This window comes from Melospiza georgiana, chromosome 2 (genome assembly GCF_028018845.1).
Source record: "Melospiza georgiana isolate bMelGeo1 chromosome 2, bMelGeo1.pri, whole genome shotgun sequence".
NCBI classification, from domain to species: Eukaryota; Metazoa; Chordata; class Aves; order Passeriformes; family Passerellidae; genus Melospiza; species Melospiza georgiana.
The window spans coordinates 19,223,480-19,248,922 of record NC_080431.1 but is presented as its reverse complement, the minus strand read 5'-3'; the positions used below and the strand labels follow the sequence as shown (position 1 = coordinate 19,248,922).

The 25,443-nt window shown below is 41.8% G+C and overlaps 1 protein-coding gene across 1 annotated transcript; it reads right to left on the bottom strand.

Moving 5' to 3' along the window:
- Positions 1 to 1,129: 1,129 nt before the first annotated feature.
- Positions 1,130 to 24,741, bottom strand: EDAR (ectodysplasin A receptor). The gene is made up of 11 exons (XM_058018573.1): positions 24,691 to 24,741; positions 23,862 to 23,984; positions 22,606 to 22,787; positions 17,694 to 17,779; positions 9,342 to 9,428; positions 8,083 to 8,208; positions 7,874 to 7,948; positions 7,497 to 7,569; positions 6,613 to 6,772; positions 2,844 to 2,904; positions 1,130 to 1,449 (listed from the first exon to the last, which is right to left on the bottom strand). The coding sequence occupies exons 1-11, from the start codon at positions 24,739 to 24,741 to the stop codon at positions 1,130 to 1,132; spliced, it is 1,344 nt and encodes a 447-aa protein (XP_057874556.1).
- Positions 24,742 to 25,443: the final 702 nt, after the last annotated feature.

Below are 25,443 nucleotides of genomic sequence, written 5' to 3'. Positions count from 1 at the left end.
ATTTTAATTGTGAAAATCAAACATTAGTTAAAAGAAAACCAAATTAGGTCAAATTTTGTACTTCACAAACTCACAGTAATGCATTACCTTCCAGATGAGTTTAATGTCACTGGTGGATTCTGTGCTCATAGTCTAGGCTTACAAGAGTATAGCATTAAAAACACTTTCCTCCGCATCTCAAGGGTCTCTAAAGAAATCCACTCTTTTTGCTCTTTGTGTCACATGTGCATCACTGTTGTCTGGAATTCCTCTGGCTTGAATATAATTTGATATATAGATGTCATCATTGGAAAAGTATATCTTAATGGTAGTGGACAATCTGGTTTTGGTTTTGCTTTTTTCTTAACAGTAAAGAAAAGAAGATTTTGCTCTCCACTTGCAAGGAGTAACTGCCCACTTTTACTGCCCACTTGCTAACCAGCCTGTCCTCAGCAAGTCAGCTACTTGAATTTATAATTTCTGAAATGTCAGAATGGACCAAGAGTGCATTAATGTGCATTATGTAGATTGTTTTGAAGCACTTCAATCTGTAAATTATGGTGACTCTTTTTCCATGTAGCATAGTTAGTCAATCTGAGGACTGTGCATATACACCTATGCACATAATGCACATAATTCTAGATTCAACAAACCCATAGTAAGTGTAGAAAAAGAAACTGGTTGGAGCAGATAGAAATGTATGTGCCTAATGTGTATTAATTGATACTGTAGGTGTGGTACTGCTTCTGACTGTAACTGTTAAACCATTGAACCATTGAACAAAGCCCTAAGAGCCCTAATAGTTCTCTTTTCAGAGAACTATTCAATGCCTTTCCTGAAGGGTTATTTGCCCTCCCACTCACACACAGACTGAAAAATGGATGTTTGTGTCTCTGCTTATTATCAGTAACTTTTTAACACGATCATTTTGTTTCATGACATGTTTCATGCCAAGCTTCTTGGGAAATTTCTGCTCTCGGTTTGGTGGATATGTTACTTCACTTTTAGAAGTCAAAGAGAAGAACTTCCCATTGGCTATGGTGAGCAATTGTGTAGGAAAAGCATCAATGGTCTTTAGTCCAAAGTCTTTGATGCAGTGCTTACTGGAATCACACTTCTGATGTGGAGGTGCAGGCCCCAGGCAGGCGTGTCAGGACGTCCCTGCTGGTTCAGGAGCCGGCATTGCTTGTGCCCACTCCAGAATGTCTGCACACAAGGATTCCACAGCATCCAGCCGCTCGATCTGCACCAGTTTGGTGAGCAGCTCTGGGATGCTGTAGCCCGCCGTGCTGATGCGGTCGAAGAGCTGCATGCCGTCCGTCATGCCGCCAATCTCGTCCCGCTTCAGCCCAAAGCTCTCGGCCAGGTGACGCCACGTCTTCACTATGGCCTTCTCCGTGTTGTAGGTGGAGCTCAGCATTCGGCTGGTCTTCTCCAGGCAGTCAAATGGCAGCTCTGTAGGGCTCAGACCTGCAAAGGGATGGGCAGATTGTCAGGTGCCTCTGGGTACAAGTCTTGACATTTATTAAAGTCCAACAGATTACACTGTTAGCAATGAATACGGCTAAAATCTATAAGTGATAGTACATGATTATGTCTAGGTCCAAAGTTACTATTGCATATTACCGAATTAATTCTTAATTCTTAATAGAACATCATAATTAGGGTAAAAAGCTGCCTGGAAAAGAAGTCACAGGCTGTATGAATTCCCATGGCTCTGCCCTTTCCTTCAACAATTTACTAGCTGTTAGAAAAAGTATATTGCAACTATGTCCCTAGTGAGCAGCCCCATTAATAAACTCTTACACGTCAGGCTCTGTGTTTGAGCTCCAGAGACAGCTTTGACCCTTCCCTGAGACTGTCACCAGCAGCTGCTGAAACATATCTGTAATTGAAAGCGGTCCTCGTAGGAAAGTGAGAAGTGAGGTGAAGCAATGATGCAAGATGCAAGCATAAACATCCCTGCAAGTGCTGAACTGTCATTACTATTGTGAATCTCTAGGGAGGATTTAACATTCATCCTGTGGGGAAAAGGCTATTTTCTCCTGGACATATTTTCTATGTATTCATGTTCAGAAAACAGAGGAGAGAACCAGCTACAGCATTTTTCCCAAACCAGACTTTTGCTTCTGTAGTTTTCCTGCTTCTTACCCATCAGAAATAATCTGATGGAAGACAGAGCTCCCTGAATTACAGCATACTCATAAATGTGCACACAAAGTGTGTGTGTGTGCGTGCGTGTGTGTGTGTGTGTGTGTGTGTAAAGTAAATGCAGTCGCAGCTCCTGTTCTGCAGGGAACTTAATTTATATATCCGGCTAGAACAGTTCAGGTAGTCAAGTGCTAAGCAGAGTCAAAACACTTACAGCCTGGAAACTCCACATTTTGTTGTGAGATGTGGGACACAATTTAGAGAAGCAGAGTAGGTTGAGATTTGTGTCTTACCCTCAATCCTGACCTTCCCCAAATCACACTTTCATATTTGTAACTTTTTAAAATCTGTTATCTAAAGAAATAAGACCTCAGGTTTCCTCTAGATGGGGAATGCAAAACTGCTTCCCTCATCTTGGTCTGCTTGTGTGTCCCAGCACAGCCCACCCCAACTCTTGCTGCTCTCCACAGGAAGGAAGGCCATGCACATGCCTGGAGAGAAGCCGTGGCCTGCTCCAGCCCAAGGCCAGCCTGGGCAGCTCTGGGGTCAGGGCTGACCACAGGGCTCCTGGCAAGTGAATACAAATCTGCCTACAGAGGGACTTCCCTGGTTTGGGACTATTTTCCATAGATAGCCAGAAGCCTTTCTTACTTTATAGCAAATGCTCGTGATCTGATTGCACATTTTAACACAGGTGCAAATTGTTCACTCACCTTCTGCAACGTCACATACGTTAGCATACACGTCAAGTATCTTTTTCCTTCGACTTTGAATCTAAATGAGAAGAGATTTATATCATTAATTATTCAGTTACAAGATTAAACAATTAGCAGACAGCAGTGGAAAGTCTGTGGGACCTCTCCATTTCATGGGGTTATCACACAGTGTCCTCAAAGGTCCTTTTCTAAGACTCAAAGAAAATGACACAGCTATTATTCCATGAAGCATAAACATATTTCTGATTTCACTTGCCACTGCTAGAGATCTTTCATCTCAACTTCTAGACTTTTTTTGAGAGCCAGTACTTTTCTGCTCCAACTCCTGGGAATGAGGATAATTCTTGTACCATACATACAATGAAGAATGTAGGGATGCCTAGGTAAAACAGGTCAGGACTGGAATTAAATTCAGACTGAAATTGCCTTCTTCCAACAATCTAAAAGGACTGTAGAGGAGGGGCTCTTCCTTTCCGTCCCTTGATGTAGACCTGCTGTGAGAGTCTGTCAGAATTTTCCCTCATCTGCCTTACGATCGTCCTTGGGAGAACACTGAAGAGAAGACCCCCCCTGTCTATATCTGGCTCTGAAGGAGAAAAGTCACATGCCATGGGCCCTGAGACCTGAAAGCTCAGTGTTGAGCTATTGTTTTCACAGGAGTGTTTGCTGTATGCTAAGAAGAGGGCACCATGCCCCATTTGCAACAATAGCAGCTCTGGAAGCTGTCCCATCTCTCGGCCTGGCTTCTCTTGAGTCTCAGGTGGTCTGCCACAGAAGACCCTTGCCTGTTTTACAACCACCATGACAGACAGACTGAGATGTAAGAAGATTCTCCACCAAGGACTGAGACAGCAAACTCCTAAAAGGCACCTCTGCTCCTTCCAAGGACTGGGACTGACACCCCCAGCCCGGGGGAGGTGTGTGGGGAGGCAAGCTGACCGAAGCGAGATGTTTGCCTGCAGATTGTGACCACTGGAGCAAGAAAACAATGGCTCTCATTTACTGCTGAGAACATAGACTACCTGTTACATCTATCAAGCTCATTTACTGCTGAGAACATAGATTACCTGTTACATTTGTTCTTTATTGTATCTGTTTCCCCCCCCCACACACACACATAATTTTCAGTAATAAAAACCTCTAAGTTAGCTAGAGCCTTTGAGATCTCCCCAGCGTAGCAGGCGGACCCTCGGCTGGACTGCACCAAAGGACTTTGCGTTGGTAGCTATATCCCCTCTCTCTCTCCCTCTCTCTTTCTCTCTCTTTTTCTCTCCCTTAATCCCTCTCTCGCATTTTTGCTGTAGTTATTTCAATAAAACTGCATTTGTTATGATTATCACTGCAAACCCCTTGTACCGTGTTGGTGTTTTGCACTCTGAGATCATTCCTACGAACCATCAGGTCATCTGTCCATTAGGACGGACCCTGACACCTGCTTAGTGCATTACTAATTAACTGAAATATTTTACAGATAGATTAAGAAAAAAAAAGTGACATTTTAGAGAGGAAAAATCTGACGTCCAGGGGGATCTAGTCATTTTTGACAAGAAAGAAACAAGACTGAAAATCTGACATTTTTCAAGCTAAAAATGGACACTTTTATATAGTTTCATTTAGCAAAATATTCTCAAGTTTTGGCTTTGGATTCGATGTGGAGTGAAAACAAATGTCAAAATGTCATGAGCTCTCAGGGACTGAAATTTTCTTCCCTGAGCCAGTTCTCATTAGAAAAGCTGAAAAGCTGTCTTTTTGACAGGACTCTAGCATTATCTCCACAAATTTGTCACTTTTCACTGTGAACGAGGCTTGAATAAGAGCTCTGCTTTCAGCACTTGGTTTTGTGGCAAGATTTCCCTCACTTTATTTGGGCAGTGAAGGGCAAGGTGCATCAGTGACGTGGATTAATGGAATTGCAGCTGGAGAGCGCCGAGTGGCCGCTCCAGCTGGAGCGAGCGCATCGTGCCACGGGGAAACGCAGTGCGGGCACTGAGTGTCCTTCACCCCTTCCTCCTGCAGCTTCCCTGTGCTCAGCCAGTTGTGCTGCCACTGTAGGCTTGGATCACCTGTTTCAGAACCTTGAAACTGGGAAATTTAATGGGGTTTATTAAAACCCCTCCTAAGAAAACTATTGGGTGCTTATTTTCATTCTCCCTCCAGTTCTAGGGTAAAGAAGCAGGTTGAGTAATTCCTTGAAGAGTTATGCAAGATGCTCTTTTTACCAGAGCCAGAAGATGGCGGGGGGTTTAAACCTTAAGCTGAAAGCAAACAGGAAATGTTTAGCCTGATGATTCTCTGTGTGGCTGCACATTGCAAATGGGCGTTTGTATAACTAGGAAAAAGACTTGGCTAACAGCAAGCCTCTAATTTTCTTTATCCCTATCTAAGTGCTCTGAGTACTCTTTCCTGTGCGAGTAACTTAATTCCCAATCTGAAGAAAATTATTGCTTTTCTAACTTCTGGCAACCAGCTTAATTGTGACATCTTAGGTATGGAGTGGAGAATCTTGATGCAATCTGCTCTTTCATTGAAAAGTCTGTCTTCAGCCTTGTCAGCAGTCTTTAGTCCATGAGGATGTGTTAGAACAAGTCTGGAAGAAGTAGTCCATGCTTTCGGTGCACTTATGAGTTATCTATCTAAATTACTGTGGAGAATGTATCTATGATGTAGGGTCTTTTGAAGGTAACCTGCTTCTTATGGAATATTCTGATTTCATGACTACCCAAGGTGTATTATCCTATTTCAAGCCAGTGCTTACAGAAGTATCATAAAGTTGGATATTTAGAGAGACCTCAAAAACCCAAACTTTAAAGTGTGAGCATTGAAATAGTAAGTTGTTTTCAGATGGCCATAAATATCTACAACTACAAAACAGTTTAACTTGTGTTGAGATTTTGTGTGTCTGATCTCAGCTGAAAAGTGGTGTGTTTTAGAAATTTTGAGCTGATTCTCCCAACAATTTAAAACATGCAAATATTAAAAGATGCATTTTCAAACCTATTTTTTTCTTAAACCAGATTTGATATCTGATATTAATGATGTGATTTGGACATAGCTGTAGCCATTTTTAAATAAATTAGAAATACTAAAAGATCAGAGCAGACACCTTCTTTTTAAGGGTAGTTGGATGTTAACACAAACTGAAAGGTTGTGTGGGTGAGGTGTGGCCTTAACTGTGCCTTAAAATACTCCAAGTGAGATAAAAAGCCCTGAGCAGGACATGCTCAGCAGGAAGAAGCAAAGGCCTTCCACAGCAAAACAGTGGATTACAGTGTCCTTCAGAGCACAGGAATCACCTTCAAACTATGTGTTTGTTTTTCAAAATTCCACATGGAAACCAAGCACAACACCAGATATCATTGAGAAATCTCTGCTGTGGAAATACCAATGCAGCTGGGTCAAGGTACTCAGATGTTCTGCTGTCAGCCAAATCCAGCCTGCTTCATTATTTTATTTTCTTAGCATTAGCTATGACAGGGGATTGCTGTTATATGGGTCTTTTCTTTCTTGAAACTATAAAATACAACACTCAAAAAAGCAAATTAATTAGTCTTGTAGAAACATTTATTTCTATCCCTGAACACTACACATATGCATATATGTCATTATGCAAAGGAGATTCTATAACAAATTTGTCTGGAGAAGCTCTTGTAAATCAGTCTGATCTACCCTACTGTGCATTTTGGGGGGTTGATAGTTCATACATTTTTTTTTCTTTAAAAAAAAGTAGAAAAAGGCTCTCAATTTTTAAATCTCAAGGTACACTTACCCCAGTTGATTTATTGCTTGTAGAAGATTTATCTCTGGCCAAATGCACTAAAGATAACAAGCATCTCTCTGGAGTCCCTTGCTTGTCAACTGCAGCTTCTTCATCACTATCCATACTCCGGCTTAAGAGTCGCTCATTCTCAGAAGATGCATCATTTTCACTGGAAAATGAAGGATATGGTTATCTTAGTGAAGCCCCTCATGGGTTGACTCCAGTCATCCTCTTTTTGCCTCCTGAGACTAATGAAATAAAAGTGTTTTCCATGTTTAAAATGCCTTTCCTCTGAAATCCTGTGACTGTAAAGGCCTTGACCAGCCCAGTGTGTGCGTACAACGCCCACCAAGCCACACAGCCACAGTAGCTTGCAAGAATCCTTTCACAGAGGGATTTTCCAATGAGGACACGGTTTAGCCCACTAATAATGTTACCAGGCAGGTTTGGCTGCTGGGCAGAGATAAGATGAGGAAAACACCCGCAGCATGCCATGCAGATGATGCTAGGGACAGGTTTCCTTAAGGCCTGCAGCAGCTATTTTTACTCCTCCTGCCTAGAAGGGAAGGGGAAGCTCAGTAAGGCCATGTGGGTGAGAGCTGCACTCAGGCCCCAGAAATTAACCTCTCAAAAGAGGAGATGGAGGCCAAAGAGCTGATGAATTGGTCATAGAGGGAATGGGGAGGACACAGGTGTCTCTTCATGATGTCTGTTATCATCTCTTAGAAACCAGTGGGGAAGAGCCCACTAAGGCATCTGGTCTTTGCCCTGCTGCAGCAACTTGCCAGCATACCCATCAAATTTGTTTATGTGTTCCACTGTACCAGGATGAATGATGACCATGTGCCTCCCCCATTTCAGTGAAACTGGCAATATATTTATCTTTTACCCACCTTTTGACAGCCTTAGCTGGAGTTGCTGTAAGTTTTTCAAACTCTTCTTTCTCAGAGAATATCACAACATTATCTGTAGAACAACAATTAGAGAAGTTTAAATTGGCAATAAGTTTCCAAACCAGTGCTTTGTGTCAGGAGTTAGTTCTGCTGGCAACCCTACTGACAAAATAAATCTCTCTGCTCTACTTTTAATTGCTATCAGAGGATTAAGTGACATTCTGGAAGCACAAAAAACTAGTATAGGCAATTCTTCAGTGAACTGATGAGGGTTTTACATACTCCAAAGGAGAAACTGTAATTAAGAGAAAAGTATTAGGAATATTTAAGCCCAGTGTTGTCTTGGATAGAAAAAGCAAAACTAAAATAACTTGTACCTTGCACTTCTTTCTTCTCTTCTTGAGTGTTAGCCTGAGCTTCGACGTTTTTTACTGAGTGGCTCTTGCAACAGGCTAGAATATACAAATATAACACTAAGTATTCTCAGATTAATTCTAAAATAGAATTTAGAATATTCTAATAGAATAGAATATTCTAAATTCTAAAATAGCATTTGCAACTAAAATTTTACCTGCTGAACAATTACCTTGAGCAGATGGCTTTGTTTTTACAATGTAAAACATGATGATGAGGACAATGGCAATAGCCATTATGAAGATAGTGGACATAGCAATTATAAGAGCTGTAGCCAGATGTCCTTGTCCTGAAAGATCTGCTGGAATGAAAAAAAAATAAATGAAGGGGCAACTCTTAGGATCAGACTAGTTAACAGTTTGTAGTCTGCGCTACACATGGTTTGCATAATTCTCTAGTAGATCTGAGTCTTGGTTACTTGTTAAGCATTGAAAAACTTAGTGTTGTGTCTCAAAGCCAAGTTAAAATTTGTCAAAATTTTGATATTTATGCATAAACCAGTTAGTAGTATTCATTAAGAATATTTGATGGTATGATTTATCAGATACAAAGATGTAGGAAATTGTATTTTAATATGGGAAGCTGTACATAAGCGAGAGCAGAAGCTTTTGTAGCACTACATTCTTGGAATGACCGTTGACAAGACAAAAGCCAGTAAATATACAAAGGGAGAAAGAGCTAAAATGACTGTTGATAACTGTGGCTGCCTCAAAAGCTCTAAGTTAAAAGGAGGACACAATGCACATGTAGAAAAATTGATGTTTTTCTAACAGAAACTTAAAAACCAGTATGGCCAAAAGGTGAATTTAAAATAAGCAAGGGGAAAAGATATTCAGAAAGAAAACTTGGATGCAAAAGTCTAGAATTGAAAAGGTGTGAAAGGATGCAGAAAATTATAGATATGCTAAAAGGCATGAAAGCTTTAATTTCTCTGAAAATTTGATCCTAGCAGTCATGTTTTCAGACAATACCAAGAAGAACAACATTGTCAGTACCTTATTAACTGCATCTTTTCCATTTTGTCTTCTCAGGTTCAAAAATTTTAAAAGCCAAATAATTGTGCTGGAGAACTGTTTATGTTACTTCAATAAGAGACTGACCATATTTGTGCATGAAGTTGTTTTCACCATTCTAAGCTAAGCTTTGCTGAGGCAGAGTTCTATTTCTGTAAAGCTACAAATAATGGGCTAAATTTATTGCTGGCATCACTGGGTACAGCTCAAATCCTTTTTATGTTCAGCTGACAAACAGCAATGTTGATTAACTGAGAAAAAAAATGAATTGTGAATTATTTCTAATAGCAGTTCTAGAAATCTGGAAATAATGACAATGAAAATAGCAACAGATATTTTCAGTTTGGTTGCACTTTGTTGATGCCCTTTTGAAAACAAAAAGCTGCTAAATTAACCCTCACAAAAAGTGCATTCTTACCTTTGTGAGCATGCTGGTAAGGTGAGAAAGTGCTTGTGCCAGAGGTGCTTGGGAAAATGGCTGAAATGCCAGAGTTAGAGCCTGCACCTGCAATATAAACAAAAATGCCATAAAATTCCCTTGTTATTTGTCCAGTCAAAGGAATAGGTTGGTCCAAGGAAAGAGAGCCTTTACTTGGCTTGGCTGCATTCCCATTTATTAGCAAAGGACCCAAGAACTACGTGCTCTTTGGGCAGTCCCTAATCCCAAAATGTGTTACGGATACACTGAAAGTTGGGTTGCAGACCATGTTTGTGCACACTGCCCAGAAGGAGCGAAAGTCAAACTCCTGAACAGATATGAACTCAGAAGAAAAAGCCAACTGTTACACATAGATTCCCATGTTATGGATCTGTCCTGGGCAGCAGAGAGCTTTTCAGGGTCCAGCTGATTACTCAATTTACAAACCACTCCAGTATTTGCAACTGCAGACTGAGACTTAGGTGGTAGATTCCTCAAACTAGTGCATCTCACAAGCAGCCTTCACTAGCAGCATCACTGTAAAGCTGGTATGAAAACCCTCATGACTCCACAGGAAAACCTGGGGAAGGTGACAAATGATGGTGTTGATTGCTTTTCTGTTCCATGGAGGTGTACTTCCTAAAAGGGAATTTTAGAATTTCCTGTAATGTAACTGGGCAGTATAAGCTTCTTATGAGCTCCTGTCAGTCCAAATCTATATTCCTGGGAGAGTGAAAATTCATTGAAACAATAAATGAAGAAGTTATAGGAAAACTTCATCCTGTCAGAGGGATGAGATTGTCCAATAGGGGTTTCCAGGTCTAAATTCTACAGTCAAGGTTAAAGTTAGTCTTTCACTTAGTGTCATGCACCAAAATTTCAAAGCATCAAACCAAGTAATAAAATAACATATTTTGACAATAGCAATCAATAGTGCATGTTATTTGGAATAAAGCTGTTTATGGGAATGCTTTTATATAGGTGTTTGCACAGTATTCCAAAACAGAACAAAAATGTGTTGGGAGTAAACGTAATCTTCCTTCTCAAATGAACTTTAGTACCATTGGTTAGTATGTAATGCAGCTACTATCAACAGACACTGAAAATAATTTTCTGTCTTGGAGGAAGTATGAAATTCCTCCTGCTTTGTATTAGTTGTCTGTGGAAAAAGTCCAGTGATAATTCAATTCAGCAGTCTTAAAGGGAAAAAGCTGTCCCAGTCATCTGGTAAGGCGTGCACAGCACATGGCTCCACAAGCTGGTTTGACAACTAAAGTAGATGAGACCTCACTGTGACCAAGTAAATATTCAAACAAATCAAATCACCAGGTAAACTTGACAAGAAATCAAGAATGGTCTGGAATGGTCTGAGAAATGTTCTATGATTAAGAACAAAGCAATATGCACATTCTTCAAATGAAGAGAAATGGTTTTTTAAAAAGGAAAAAAAGTACTATCTAAAATGAAACTATCTAAATAAAACATGTCTGCATGTTGTGAATGAAAAATGTTCATCTAAAGAGGCTGCAAAGTATGAGTTGCAGGTGTCTCCAAAAGAAATTTTCTCTAACAATCATAGAACTTCTTTCAAACATCTTTTGTTGGAAGGAAATGGATTAACTCATTATAATTGGTATCTTTTCAAACTGAATAAGGGTTTTCATTAGGTTTTAAATATACTAGTTTATTAATTCAGAGGCATTTTGTATTTTGCAAATGAAGGCTAAGACTTATGTAATAAGTCTTGCCCCTGGTCCTTTCTCTGTGACAGATTTCTTTCTAAGAATTAGTTACGGGCTCCAGAAACTGCAGTGCAGTAAGACTATCTAGGGATCAGTAAATGAAGCTGTCATCTGCATTTAGTGGATATTAAAGACAGGTAATTTGTAAAATTTTCAGCAATTCTTCACAAAACTGAAGTGAATCATCCTTGGTCACGACCTCTGTGTTTACTCATCGTGGCTGGACAACAGAGGAAATTTAGCAAAAGGCCAGAGCTGTGGCCTGATACTTTCCTTCATGTTCATGCACAGACACCAGGCTTATGTCTATTCTTGCAGCCCCCCTGGCAAATCCAATTACAGCCAATTGGAATCCTGCATGGTCCTTGCAAGCTGCAACAAGTCAACAACAGCTTCTCTGACACTGCCCCTCAGTGAGCACAGGCAAGCTGTGCTGCTTTGTCTGCTGGAGTTCAGCTAACAAGCTTCAGCTCATCTCCCCAAGTGAGTTTTAGCAAACTTGCTCCTCTTTTCTTTCACTTGAAACATGAATGAATTGAAGTACTTCTGCCTAATAATCTTTCATTGTCTTGGTATTGTAAACTTCATGTTTTTCACCCATCTGTGAAAGGAAGCAGAGCCTTTCAAAGTGGGAAGTCAGGAAGGGTAAGGAGGAAGGTCACCACTCTCCATTCAGCATCATCATCACACTTGACCCAGCTGCACCCCACACCAGGGCAGGGTGTGCTGCCCCCACCATGCACACCCTGCACAGCACAGCCCCTCTGCTGTGCTCAGCATGAGAGCCCTCAGCCCCACAGCCCAGGGGCACAATGTCCTCACACGGGAACACAGCCACCTCCTTTGTTCCCCAGTGCTGGCATGGCAAAGGCAAGGCTGCACTAGACTGTGGTGGCCTTTCACACATGCCTGGGAGGGAGTTAGCTGGTACACATATTTTAAGCCTACTGTCAAATTTAATAATTTGGCATATCCATTATGAGCCAAAGTTTTTCTTTAGATGTGGCTTAGAAGAAAGTGCCAATTCGTGCACCTGCACTACAAGAGGAACCAAAGTGCCACCTTCTGTTGAATTTCAGTTTATATCCCTGTTGCATGAGTAAAAAGAAACTCATGGCTGCTGCTTTTTCCCTGTCAGCACCACACCATGACTGCAATGTCAGTTGTTCCTGTGCACATCCAGTTTTGCATCCCAATCACATTATTAATTCTGCTTCCAATATAGATGGCACCTAATCTACAAAGACTTAGATATAGCTCAGGCAGAGGCATCCTGAGGTGTTATAGAACACCATATGGAAGCAACTCTATTTTTTAAATAAAGACTGATGGCTGTAATATAGCTGTGCAAAAGAGTGGTTTATATTCCTAGACACCTGTATGTAATACTGTAGGAATGTGATAAAGAAATAAGGAAAGAAGTTGATCACTGGTGGTTGGTCAACTTTTGCATTATAGATGTTTTTATTCAAAAAAATTGTGATTTAGTTGTAACTTTCTTGGAGTCTAAACAATAAAAAAAATGTTCCATACTTATTGTTTAAAAGAACAATTGAATCTGTGTTCACTTTTGAATGTTTGGGGGATTTTAACTCAAAAGATAGCTTTAACTTAAATTACCATGCAACTGCCTTTTGTTCTTTCAGGAAATGCCGGGCAATAAAATACTTTGTTGTTGTTGTTTCAATGAACATTTCTGCTTTATCCAACAGACTATTCCAGTTGTTCTTGTACCTTGAGACAGAACTTACAGTAAGAAACAACAAACAAAACCACCAGATTTATGAGAGGAGGAGGGGGAGAGCACAGGGAAAGGAGGTTGTACCACCACGCCCCTTGCAAGTGTTGGTGAGGGAATAAAATCTGGTGACCATAGGAGTAGTAGGAGACCATATGTGCCCCTGACATCTGTTGATGTGGGATCAGCTTACTGCTCCATTCAAAGCACTGCTGCTCACAACCAACAACAGATTTTTGTGAGTCTATTTAATATTTAATAACATGTTATAAAAATCCCCCAAATCTGTACATAACAGACTGTCAGAGTGATTATAAAATAAGACACATTTTAAAAACCTGGTGTCTATATGTGTATCTATTTGGTGCTCCTGAGTGCAGCTTGCTTTCTCCTGATGCATCCCTCCTCTCCCAGGCACAGTCCAGCTGTGAATGGCACAGATGGGCTCTGAGTGCCATCACTGAGACTCTTCTATGGGCTGAAGTAGCATAAAGCACACATGCAAATAAGTAACTATCAGCCTGAAATATGAGATGAAAAATAAATTATACTGAGTTGAAATTCAATAAAAGTAGACAGTTTATGGCTGACAAAGTTAAAACTGGATTTTAACTAAACATAGTAATAAATAAAGACCTATATATGTAGAAAGCAGGGGTCAGAACTTTTAAATAATCTGTACTCAGGTACTTATGGGAAATGTTTGCTTTCAAACTTAGGAAAACAACATTTCAAATGGAATGCCTGTGCACTTGGAAAGTCATGCAAGCTAAAGCAGCTGGCAAAGCCAACCTACTTTCTGAGGTGCCTACATATGACTTCAGTAACCAAACATAAACCAGCTCTGAAAATATCACAAATAATAACAGATAACAGAACATATCCTAGGCACTGGAGGATTGCCTGAGTGATCTTTATTTTACAGAATATTATAAGTTACTCTGATATTTTCTGGAGTCACAGGTAGATACTTCAGTTAGGTAGGTAGCTATTACACCAGGAAGAGCATGGAGTAAATTAACTCCTGAGAATTAAACTTCTGAAAATAATGATAGGAAAGTTCCTCCTGACTTTTGTTTTCAGTCTGGTCAATCTCTCTGTAAGTAATCACATCACATAAAAGGAAATTTTTTTTCTGCTGTGCTTTCTATAATGTCTATAACTATTTTATTTCTCTCTCCTTTTGCCAGGGCAGGAAAGTGATGATGATTATAGGCCACATGGCCTTAATCTGACAATTTATTTGCATCTGTTGAAGTTTTTTTTAGGACTCCCTGGGAGCTGTAATCATTACACAGCACTGAAAAGTCAGAGACAAACATTCCATGAACTCCATGAACTAAGCTTCTGTCCAGGAATTCAGTGTTATCACCCCTTTCTCTGTGCAACATGAAGGGGTAATTGCTATTTAAGCTTTGCTGTCATGATTTTAGAGCATTGTAAGGAAGAGAACAGACCTGCCTGGAGCTGGTCTCCCATTGTCCTGGTGGCCAGCCCATTGGAATGGGTGGTCCAAGGCTGCAGCTCTGCACATTTTCCAGCTCCTGAGCCCAGTCAGAGCAATCCTGCAGAGACCTCAGTGCCTCCCATGGGCAGGTGATGCTCACTGTGGGAGCTGCAGCTCCAGCACCAGTGAAAACATCAAAGCCCTTGGAGTGGTTTTATTGGGAAGAATTGCACCAGGACCACAAAACCTCCTGAGGGATACCTGAGCTCATCTTTCCCAGCAGCTGAGGACAGCAAAGCCCACATTTTCTCCTCAGATCCCTCCCCTTGGAGGCTGATGGCTGATGCTGGCCAATTTTATCCTAAGGTTAGGTTCCTTCCTAATATGGAGAAATCCTCAGAGAAGAAGAATCAGGCCATACCATCAGTGAATAATAAAGCATGGCCTTCAACATTTCTCCCAGTACACATGTGAATAGCAAATGGGTGTTCAGAGATCAAGAAACTCAAAAAAAGAAAAAGATGTTAGTTCCAGATAACAAGCCTATTTGTTTGTAGGCATAATTTGAAACAGAAGGAGAAAAGTTCCTGATGTTGATTGTATTACAAAAGGATAAAACTGGCAAGGAATGGAAATTAGTGATTCAAAGAATGGAAAGTTAAAATAAAATTCTCTGAAATAATTATTTTAACTAATAAAGTGGTTCTGGCAATAGGCTTGTTTGTGTTAAGCCTTTCAGTTAAGGAAGCTGAGGTCAGAGTCTTCAGTACGTGGGTTTGGATGTGCCCCCCTGATTACAGCTCTTCACATGAAACATCAATTGTTAGTCAATTGTTCCATCTCATCTGTTTAGTTATTTTTGAAGTTCTAATGATACAATGATAAAAATAATATTTTCTATTTCTAGATGTCATTTGCTCTCTAATATTTAAAAAATAGCCTGACCACATATATTTTCCTTTGTCAATATGTTTGGTGTTCATTACCTTAATAGTTTGATTTACATGGAAAACCTGCCTCCCTGTCTTTTGCAGTGCTGTTATTTATCACAGAGGTATCAGATCCCCATTTATGCCAGCAAGGGGCATTGATGGCTCATGATCTGCCTGAAGCACAGCTGAAGCTCTCACACCTTTGGCATTTCACACTCTGCTCAGCACAGAAGCTCCTGCACAGAAGCTTGAGGGAGCTGCATGTTGAGAGGCCAGGAATGTGACACAGCTGTTTGACAGTGCACAAGATGGGGCAAACTGGAGACTTTATGGTGATGTTCCCCTTCTTCACAGTAAGAAAAAGCTTTCTGCTACGCAAGGCACACATTGTTATGCTCATGTGTGCCCAGCCCTTTTCCCTATGTGCCTGCTGCCCACAGGCTGCCACTGAAGCCTATTATTCCTCCCAGGCTGCAGAACTGCTGCTCCCATCCTTCAGAGCAGGGAGATTTTCAACACCATAAACTAGTGACATGTGTGCCTCAATTAAACCTCTGGCCTCTGTGAGTCATCTCCCTTCCTCCCCTCTTTTCCATGATATTTTGTGCTATTTATGTCCCAAGTCCTTTGAGAGGGAAAAGAACCTCAACAAGGTGACACAGGCCTATCAAGGAATTTCTTTTTCACTTTCAGCCCTTTTTACACTAATATTTCCAGATGCTGGGGCATGGGGTGTTCATCTTGTGTCCTTGGCCATTTCAAGATTGATTGACTGCACAAGAGCTGAAAGATATTTGCTTGGCCTTTGATCAAACCCAAACACTTTTCTGCCAGATGAAATGTGTCATCAGGCAAATTCCCTGAGCAAGTTTCCATGCAGGGGCACATAGCCCTGGACCTGGCCATCTGTAGCACATAGTCCAGGCACTTCCCCAGCAAGGAATGTTTACTGCTAAGGAGAGCCCCACTGTTCTCCCATCCTGTCTCATTGAGTTGTCTCACTTTCACCCTTCTGGTTGTCTTCCTTGTGTGCGTGGGAGTAAGTGACTGTCTGTCTGGGGCTGGACTGTCAACCTTCCTACCCTTGTGCTCCCACTTACCTCTGCACCGCCTTCCCGTATCTCCATTTGGGTCCTCCCCAGCACCCTCACCTCCTCAACAGATGTTATCTCACCAAAACCACACTCACCCTGCCCTTCACCCACTCCCACTGTCTTGGGCAGAGGGCAATGTCAGGGCTGGGTGGGTTCCTGCAGCCAAGTGGGATGAGCAGCTGTACAACAGGGCAGTACCTGGCATGCAGACAGCTCAGGGAGATGCCCCTGGACTGCTGCTGCTCACCAGGAGCTCTGTGAGGTGCTGATCATCCCCTGGCTCCTCTGAGCTCTTAAACTGTAGGAAGTGGTAGGTATTCATTCCTCTCCTCTTTTAAAGAGCACCAGTGATACACAGTTCAGCATCTGAACAAAGCAATCGCTATTTATGTACATAAATAAATGCTCTGGGACTTTTAGCCCCTGCTTTCAAATCAAGCAGACAAAATACTGCAATTCCTTTTCATGACAAATGTTACTCTAAAAGAAGAGAACATAGGATTTTGGTTTTAGAGGCATCAAGTTTTACAAGGGAAGTACTCATTTTTTCTGCTTGTTTGGGTTTTTGTAGTTGTTTAGTTTTAAAGCTTTTTGTCCTGATCTTCTCCAGATTCTCTGAGGGGGTGTCAAAGTAATTTGGTCATTCAGAGAGAGCCTTATTTTTTTTTTTCCTTTTCATTTTTTTCTTTTTCACTTTCTTTTTCTCTTTCTTTGCACCCCAAAGGAGACATCAGTTTTCTGGGGGTTGCCTCTGCAGGACGGAGGTGGTGGTGTAAGCTGTCCCTCTCCCCATGGCATGAGGATGGATAAGCCATTGCTCACACATGGTATGCAAACAAACAGGTGTCACACACACATTCATCCATGATTTCCTCAATTAGCAAACTACAGACCCCTTTGTCTGTGAAATTTACAGAACTAATTCTCTTATCAGTTCTGACCACCAGACATCAGTATTAAGCCTTGAATCACTTTGCAGCAAAAGGATATGAAAAGGTGTGAAGCCCTTTTACTCCTACAAATTACAAATCTACAAATTGTCCTATGTTTTTTTTTTCACAGGTGAACTGAACCTCAGTTAAAAAAAATACAGAGACATGGGATTTTCTGGACCTACTGTTTAAATAACCCCAAGAAGTCCTGCATGGGATCTCTTAACAGATACAAACTGGGGAACAAATGAGCAATAGTAGATTCTAAAATAAAATATTCTGATTATTCCTCAAATGATAAGCACTCCCTCTCTTTGTTGGCAAGGCTAGCTGGAAGCAGAAATTGCTTAAGTGGAGCTGGGTTTATTGTTTGAACATAATTATAATCACTGAAAATTTCACATTGAGCTTCCAGATGATTTTAAGTCAAAACCAGATGAAGCGCACAGAAACAGCAGAACACTTACATTCCTTGGTGTTGGGAGGTGCCAGCAAGCACGAGTAGCAAACCATCCCGTAGATGTTCCGAGGTCTGTTTTCCAGCATGTAGTAACTGCAGAGAAGGGCAAGAAGAGGCAAAACAGTGCAAATTAATATGATATGACTGAACATGGTTCAGCAGCAACCAATTATATGGAGATAAAATCATTTAAAAAAACTTTTATAAGCAATCTGAGGCAAAGATTATTCTTTTTTTTCCCCCCCGAATTGCCTGAATAGACACTGTGTTTCTCTTCTTCCTTTCCTCCTAAAATGTAATTAATCAAACATCTAGACATGACAAGAAGTGGTAACATTGCCTAAAACAACATTAGTCTCCCTGCTGAGTTCAAGCTGCAGTTTAGAGCATGCCCTGAAATAAGATTTTTCAAAGAGAATGCAGTTTTTTGAAGCAGTAATCTTTCAAGCAAGACCACCAGTTGGATATGGTTAGCTAATTTTACTCACAAACACCGTAAGAATAATCCCTGTAATCTTAGAACCAAATCTGAGCCAGATCATAATAAAAAATATAGGAAAAAAAGACCCTCACAGGGCAAGGCAGATTAGGTTTTACAGGTTTGGTTCATGTTTTAAAATTTCCTTGCTGTATTGTTTATAAATTAGTTCTTGATAATGAAATTACAGAGTGAAGGAAAGGTTTTCATAATTTGAACTTCTGGGCTGCTAATAAAGTTAGTGTTGAAATATGGTAATTGGTTACTCGAGCTGGATCCACATGCACCCTAATGAGTAATTACATCAGAATCATACATATGTTGATGTAACATCACACCGTTGATGTTGCAGATATGTCTTTACAAATCACTTGTAAATCACTACATATTTTAATGGAGAGATGAATAAATTCTTAATCTATTCTGTATAGACAGGAACTCAACACTACAAACATTTTATGCAATTGGAGATCTGTTTTCTGCTCTTATATACCTGCCTATGCATGTGAAGTATGGGTTTTTTCTGGAAAATTGTTAGGAAATCACTGCTGAAACCTTCCATCAAAATCAGTTGGTGTATTAATGAATGACAAATAAGAGATCTAGGTCCAGGGAATGGAATACACAGAGATGCAAAGGGGAGGCAGGGATTGGAGCAAACCCAGAGAGCAGGGGAACCACACATGGTTCCTCATTTCTTTCTTACTGGTTTTAAAAGATTCACCCTCACTTCATCCTTCAAATATCTCTTGTGCCCCATGGGCCACTCAACCATTCTCAGGAGCAAAACTTCATCTTTCCTCTCTTATGGGGCCTATATCATTTTAGGTTGTAGAGCAGTTAATAAATACAGAGGAAAAGGCTGCCAAACCACAAAACAAAAGAGTGGAACCCAATGACACATATAAATCTATGAAGAAAAATACAGGACAGTTAGGATCCACAGTGCAATAGCTGTGTTGGTTTAGGAAAGACAATCCTTCTGACAATTAATTAAATCAAGCTGGTAGAAGAACTCTTGGTTTTCACCACAATGCAGAATGGTGGAGGACATGTAAAGAAAACTGAAGAGGATGCTCATGGAGGGAACCATTCACTCACGTGAGTAGGAAACTCTGCAGCTGCAAGCATTAGTGACTCACCCCCACAAAGTACTGGCAACAGATTTGTGTTCCCAGTTACTTTCCAAAGCACCAGATATTAAAGGTAATGTTGGATATATGTCATAGCTTTTTATCACCAACTAGAGAAGTGACCCACTAACGACAAAATGAATTTTCACAGTATTACTCTTCCACTGTGATATTTATTCTTTCTTTCCTTGGCACCTGCCAGGCTCAGGTTTGGAGGGGCTACAGGCAAAATCCAAGAACAGAGGCTAGACTGAAAACTGGACTTGTTTTTCTGCTTAACACCATACTGGCTTATCTTGGGCTAACCTCGGTGGTGCCATTGCAGATTCAGGGATTTGGACCCAGATTTAGGTCTGCCCTCCCACCATAACAGGGAGCCTGGGACTGGGACAGGAGATAGAGAGGAGTGGGTGCTCTTCTCAGCAGGGGATGGTCTGCAGAGAGACATCAAGGAGGAGTATCCTTGGAGGAGGCATCTGCTGCCTTATCCAGAGCAGTAAGGGTGGCACTTCATTTCATTAGAAATTCACTGGGTAAACCTTTCCATGCAGAAAACAGAGGAGCATTCACTCCTTCTCTTAAAGCCTCTCAGAGAACTGATCCTGCATTTGCTGTAGCCATGGACAAACACATGAAATGGAGAAATGTCAGTAGCAGAGGCATTTCAGAGTGCATTTAAAAAGAAAATTATCCTATTGCAATTTTATCTTGTAGGGGACTGGAGACTTAGCCCAAGCTGAAAATAGGTGCTGGGACAGCATAAGGAATATGTGTTATTTGTACTTGACCTGTTCTTACTCCTTACGACCACTGCTGAATGAAGACAGACAACCAGGCTAGAGAGACCCTTGCTGTGACCTGCCATTGCTGCTTGTAGTCAGCTGTGATCTCAGTCTCACTCCAGGAACACCTAATGGATCACCCCACTGAGGGAAATAGGCTGAGTCACACCTAATTTCCACATTCTTAACCTGTCTATTTGGCATGATGGAAGAGCTTCTGGGCAGGGAGCAGAGGACAAAGCCTGCAGTATCCCAGGAGGTTCAGTCTAGGTACCTCTAGAGTTCACTGGAAGCTGGACTTTGGTTTTGAGGATCACAGCTTTGGAACTAAGCCTTGAAAATCTCCCCTGTCTTGCACACTTCCTGTGAACACAACAGTGTTATTTCTATTTTATATGAGAGAGAACACAAATAAACGGTGGATGACTTCCTTTCTTGTACCAAAGGCCTCCTTCTCCCCTAAAATTGGTCATCAGTAATAGTGAAAAAAAAAAGAAAATACAAGAAAAAAAAATTATCCAGCACCTATTTTAAGATAAAGTACAAAGGATGGCTCTTGTAGCCACTGGGAAGGGCTGCCACTTCAGTGGTATTTTGTCTGAAAAGTTTGGTGCAGAACATGCCATATGCTCATCTTTTCCTCAGGCTTCTTTACTGAGCTGGTGAAAAATAGCAAAGGGATGAGATGTCCTTAAGTGCAAAGAGCAGCATGTGGGCTGTTACCTTGGGCAGGTCTGCAGTGTGTTATGGAAGCAGTCCTCTGAAAATGGAAACCTTGATTTTATCCCTCACATGCACTCAGGGGCTCTCTGAGGATTACTGCCCAGGCAAGGGAGCACCCTGCCAGTGCCACTGACCCTGGTACCTGGCTGTCCCTGTGGCACAGGGGACAATAAGGACAATCAGCTACTCACCAGCTCTCTGCTCTGACACACAGGCTCTGCATTTCAGCCACCAGCACCCAGCAGCAAACTCCGAGGACTCTAAGTAGCATGAGGAGTCAGGGCACTTCAGAGCTTGTTTAGCTCATGTTTAGTTTATCTAGAGAATTCCATCTATTCAGGCTTGCACTGAGAGGGTGTTTCTCCCTAACTGCTGGCTTTGCCAAACAATCCCAGGACCTGAGCGTTGCAGGAGGAGGGGCACACAGCCAGATTCCGGCAGACCAGTTTCTGCTACAGGCTACACCTGTGCAAACACGGTGTTTTGAGATTTCTCCCCAAGCACCAGCTGTGCAAGCTGATTATTTTCAGCCAGCACCCTGCTCCCACCTGGGTAACCTCATTAGTCCTGACAAAAATTGCAAAACAGCAACTGTGACCACTATTTAAGTTTCTTGCTCCTTATGATATATGAGAGGAAGTCAAGAGGGAGCTTTTTCATGGCACATCATCAGTCTGTTTGGCTGGCAACTAGACAAGTCCTTCATTTTATTTGTAAACTCTGAAAATTTCACAAAGACTTACTGGTAAAATAAACCTGTAAGCTTGCAGGGCCTCTTTAATGGGGCTTCCTGTGCTACAAGGAGTGTGGGTTATACAGCATCTGCAAACTGCACAAAAGCCAAATGTCAATAGGAATTACACTCTAAACCAAAGAGGAATAGTGGCAGAAACTAAAAAGGTATGTAAGGAGAGGTTGTATTTTAGAGTATTTACTCAGCCTACAAAAAAACTATCAAGAGTGCATATGTATGCTTGGGTTTACAGACTTTGAAATGTAATATTGTCAAGGATATACATATCCAATGTACCCATTTCTTTCTCACCATTATTATGAGAATTATACCAAGTGTAAGAGACCATCACAAAGATAGACTTAATAAACAGCACCTATATAAGCCCCTTCAGCCAGCCCTGAAACTTCTTATGACTCTGAACAGCACAACACACACTACCTTAACAGCTCCTCAGACTCCACTCTGTTGTGTAGAAAGGACCCGAGAGACTAAAATGCCTTGGTAAATCTCACTGAACAGCTATGTTAGCTAATACTGTCAACTACTGACAAATGTGCCAGCTGTTCACATCTGGAGAGGAGATATTTTATGCCCCTAAACATGCTGTGGTGCCAGCATAGACCCTACAGGGTATTTAGGTGCTGTCATGCAGCTCATATGTAGTAAGCAGGACTTAGAAGGTGGCTCTCTGAAGCTACAGCTGGAGGCCAAGCTGGATTTCCTCAAGTATTTAAAATGGCACTGCACAGCTGTGCTTGTTCCCTTTCCATTTCTAGTAAGAGGAAAAAGTTTTCTAGTTGTTACAAACAGTGAGATTTCAGTAAGATTAAAAACATCTTCTTTAGGGTCCCTTCCAGACCTAACTATTTTATGATTCTGTGTTTATTAAATTCACCAATGCTTTTAAAACATTTAAATATATTGTTTTAGCAGAGATGAAAAAGCATAATTTACTAGTATTGTACCTACAGTCAGCTTTGACATGGAGAGGCTGTCAGAGATTTTGACATTAGAAAAGTACTTCCCAGTGCCTTGGGTAGAGCAAAGGTCTGTGGATAATTCCTTACCCTGGGAGACAGGGACCACACTCTGCATCATTCTCCTGATCCCCAGGTGTCATGACTGTGGCTCGAAAAAATCCCTCGCAGTCCTTGTGCCGTCGGCATATCTGGTACCCTCCTTTGGAAAACTTCTCTGAAGGGCAGGGGATGCAGCCATAGTCCTCGTCTTTGGTGCCATATCCACATGTCTGCAACAACACACAGCCACTCAAAAGCAGTCTTGTGCTGCACACCAACTTCTAGCAAAAGAGAAGCTCACAACCTGCCCCATTGGCCTTGCAGCACAAAGGAAGGGGAGTCTGTCATTTGGCCTGTTAGTGTCTATCCTAAAAAGACCATGCAGGGATATAGGGATGCAGCATGCTGTGTGCTGGAAAGGGAGAAGGGGCAGTGGAGAATTATACTGTTTCTATCATAGTCCAGCAAATTGTGGAAGATTGTGGAAGTGAATTTCAGCTGCTGCTTGGATAGAGAGAGAGCTAAAAATGGAAGAGTAGAGAAGACTCCTGCAGGAGAAACACAGCTGCAGCAGGGCTATCAGCAGTTTCAGGCCAGGAGAGCCCAGAGGGAGCAGCCCAAAAGGAAATGTTTGGATGAGATTTTGTAATCTCTGAATTCACATGTTCCAGCTGAACATTACACTTAGATTAAATAAAACTAAACCAAACTGGTTATTCAAACATATTTGTTTGGGACTACCAACTGTGTGAAATGCTTGCAATAGGATGTTTATCCCATTAAAACCAAACAGGATTTCAGTAATTTATTTTTTTTAAATAGGCAACAATTATCTGCTGTAAATCAAATGGTTACTTAGGAACCATGATTTAAAATATTGCAGAAACAATCAAGTTCCTCTAGTGCTGAAATATCTTAGCAGGAGAGCAAAATTAACTTGTCAGTGTGAGGGACCAGCAAGCAAACCAGACTGACCGATTTATCACTCTGTGTTGGAATGTCAGCATCAGATTCCTAATAACTACTGAGATGAGAACAGACTGGCAGAGACTGTGAACGGAACTTCTACCTTTCCATTTTTACAGCATCCCTTGTAACAGGCTGCTCCTGGGACATGGATTCCTGGTGTGTGTGCAAGACCCCTCACCCCCACAGCACACTGGGAGGTGTGAGTGCCCCTGCTTAGGGGATCAACAGCCTTCCATTTCCTTTCCCACCCATTACTTCCACACAACAAAGCATTTGGGTTTTTTGCATTTGGGGCTTGGTACGCTCCCCCCAGCAGCAGAAGAAGCTGAAATTACCATGTAGGGCTCTTCACCCGGCTCGCACTTGGGGCAGTCGTGGCACATGCCCGTGGTCTGGTTGTAGTACTCGTTCTCACCGCAGTTGGAGTATTCGGCGCTGGCAGCGTACACCAGGGAGATCTGTCACCAGAGAGCATTCCAGAGCACTGTCACTTCCACTGCCATCGTCCTCCATGCCTCACCCCCTCCCCTTGCACATCTGCTGTGGTGCAACAGGCAGCAGGGCCAGCACTGCAGGGTGAAACACGCCTAAAGCTCAGAAGCAGAAGGGGTGACACTATTTAAATGGAAGCAGATGCAGGTTTCAGCAACCTGGTAGTTCCAAGAGTTTCTCAGAGACTGACATTCATGCTTGTTGGCACTGCCACTCCTTAAAACACTGAAGGCCATGGTTCTTGACCTGTTAACTCACATGCTCTCCCACGCTAGCAAATGCCGGAGTTCACATGCTCTTCACTCCCAGCTCTAATGAGCCTTCATAAATGTGACTGCAAGGGACAACTACAACAACCAGAGATAATGCACTGCCTCAGGCCTCAACCACAATAGGGCTGGGCTTCATGTGATAGCCAGGCTAATGTGCTCTTCCAGCACTTTCTGTCTCTGCTCTATCCTGGGTCCTTCTCCTTTTCCCTGCTTCCTAGCAGCCACCATTTAAACTGCACATTCTCAGGTGTTTTATGGAATGAAAACGATCACTGCATTGAGGTTCAGTACCACACATCATGTGTGGCTCTACTATAATTCACAGGTGGTTATGAATAACCCAGGCAGAGCCCTGTTATCTTTGCACACTAGAGAGACGTGTACACACAGAAACACCTACCATCAGGAAAGGGAACACGTGAGTCCATTTACGTTCACTCAGGTGAGCCATGCTCTCTTGATATTTTACCTGAAAAGATAGAATTGGTGATTGTTTATGAACATGAGTAAATATTTGTGTGTGTTGCCAAAATAAGAACAGAAGGGCTCATAAGCAGAACAAAGGTTACATGGGAGCAATGCCCAGAGGTCTCAACAAAGAAGGGGTAGATGTGCACGTGCAGTCATGCACACACACAGACACCACACCCCCTTACTGCACACCTCTTTCCTCTCTTTGAGCAGATAATGGCAGGAGGGGATCCAGTCTTGCCATATTTGCAAAAATCTGTGAAAGATGAGGAACCAAGTCTGAATTCTGGCACCTCTTGGCTTGCTGAGACATCCTCCCATGGAGGAATGGAAGGCTGTGTCTGACCACTGAAATGAAGCAGCCTGGCTTGTGGCCACACCAATTAGTGCTTGACCACAGTGCATCAGGTTTGTCTGGGAAAGATCCATACAGAGCAGCCAAAGCAGAGCCAGGGAGGGAACCAATGGCAAGCAGTGTGGGCAGTCAGGACACCAGGGCTGCACTTTCCTTGCCAGCTCCGGTGGATGCACTGAGAAAGCCCAGAGCTGCTTTCCCTTCTTTAGGAAGCATCAGCTGCTTTTTGGTCTTGTTAAGCAAACTGCAAATTTAAGAAGTTAAACCCAAGGAAGGAGCCAAACCTTATATTCGAAAAGCTATAGAAACAGTTGGGAAAAAGAAAGA

What these genes read in the sequence shown, in the direction of transcription:
- EDAR (XM_058018573.1), bottom strand. Translation starts at nt 24,741, where the DNA reads ATGGCTCACCTGAGTGAACGTAAATGGACTCACGTGTTCCCTTTCCTG. An exon ending in CGGGTGAAGAGCCCTACATG is followed by an intron (nt 22,788 to 23,861) that starts GTAATTTCAGCT and finishes GTGTTGTTGCAG; the next exon opens with ACATGTGGATATGGCACCAA. An exon ending in CAAGCAATAAATCAACTGGG is followed by an intron (nt 2,905 to 6,612) that starts GTAAGTGTACCT and finishes CTTCTCATTTAG; the next exon opens with ATTCAAAGTCGAAGGAAAAA.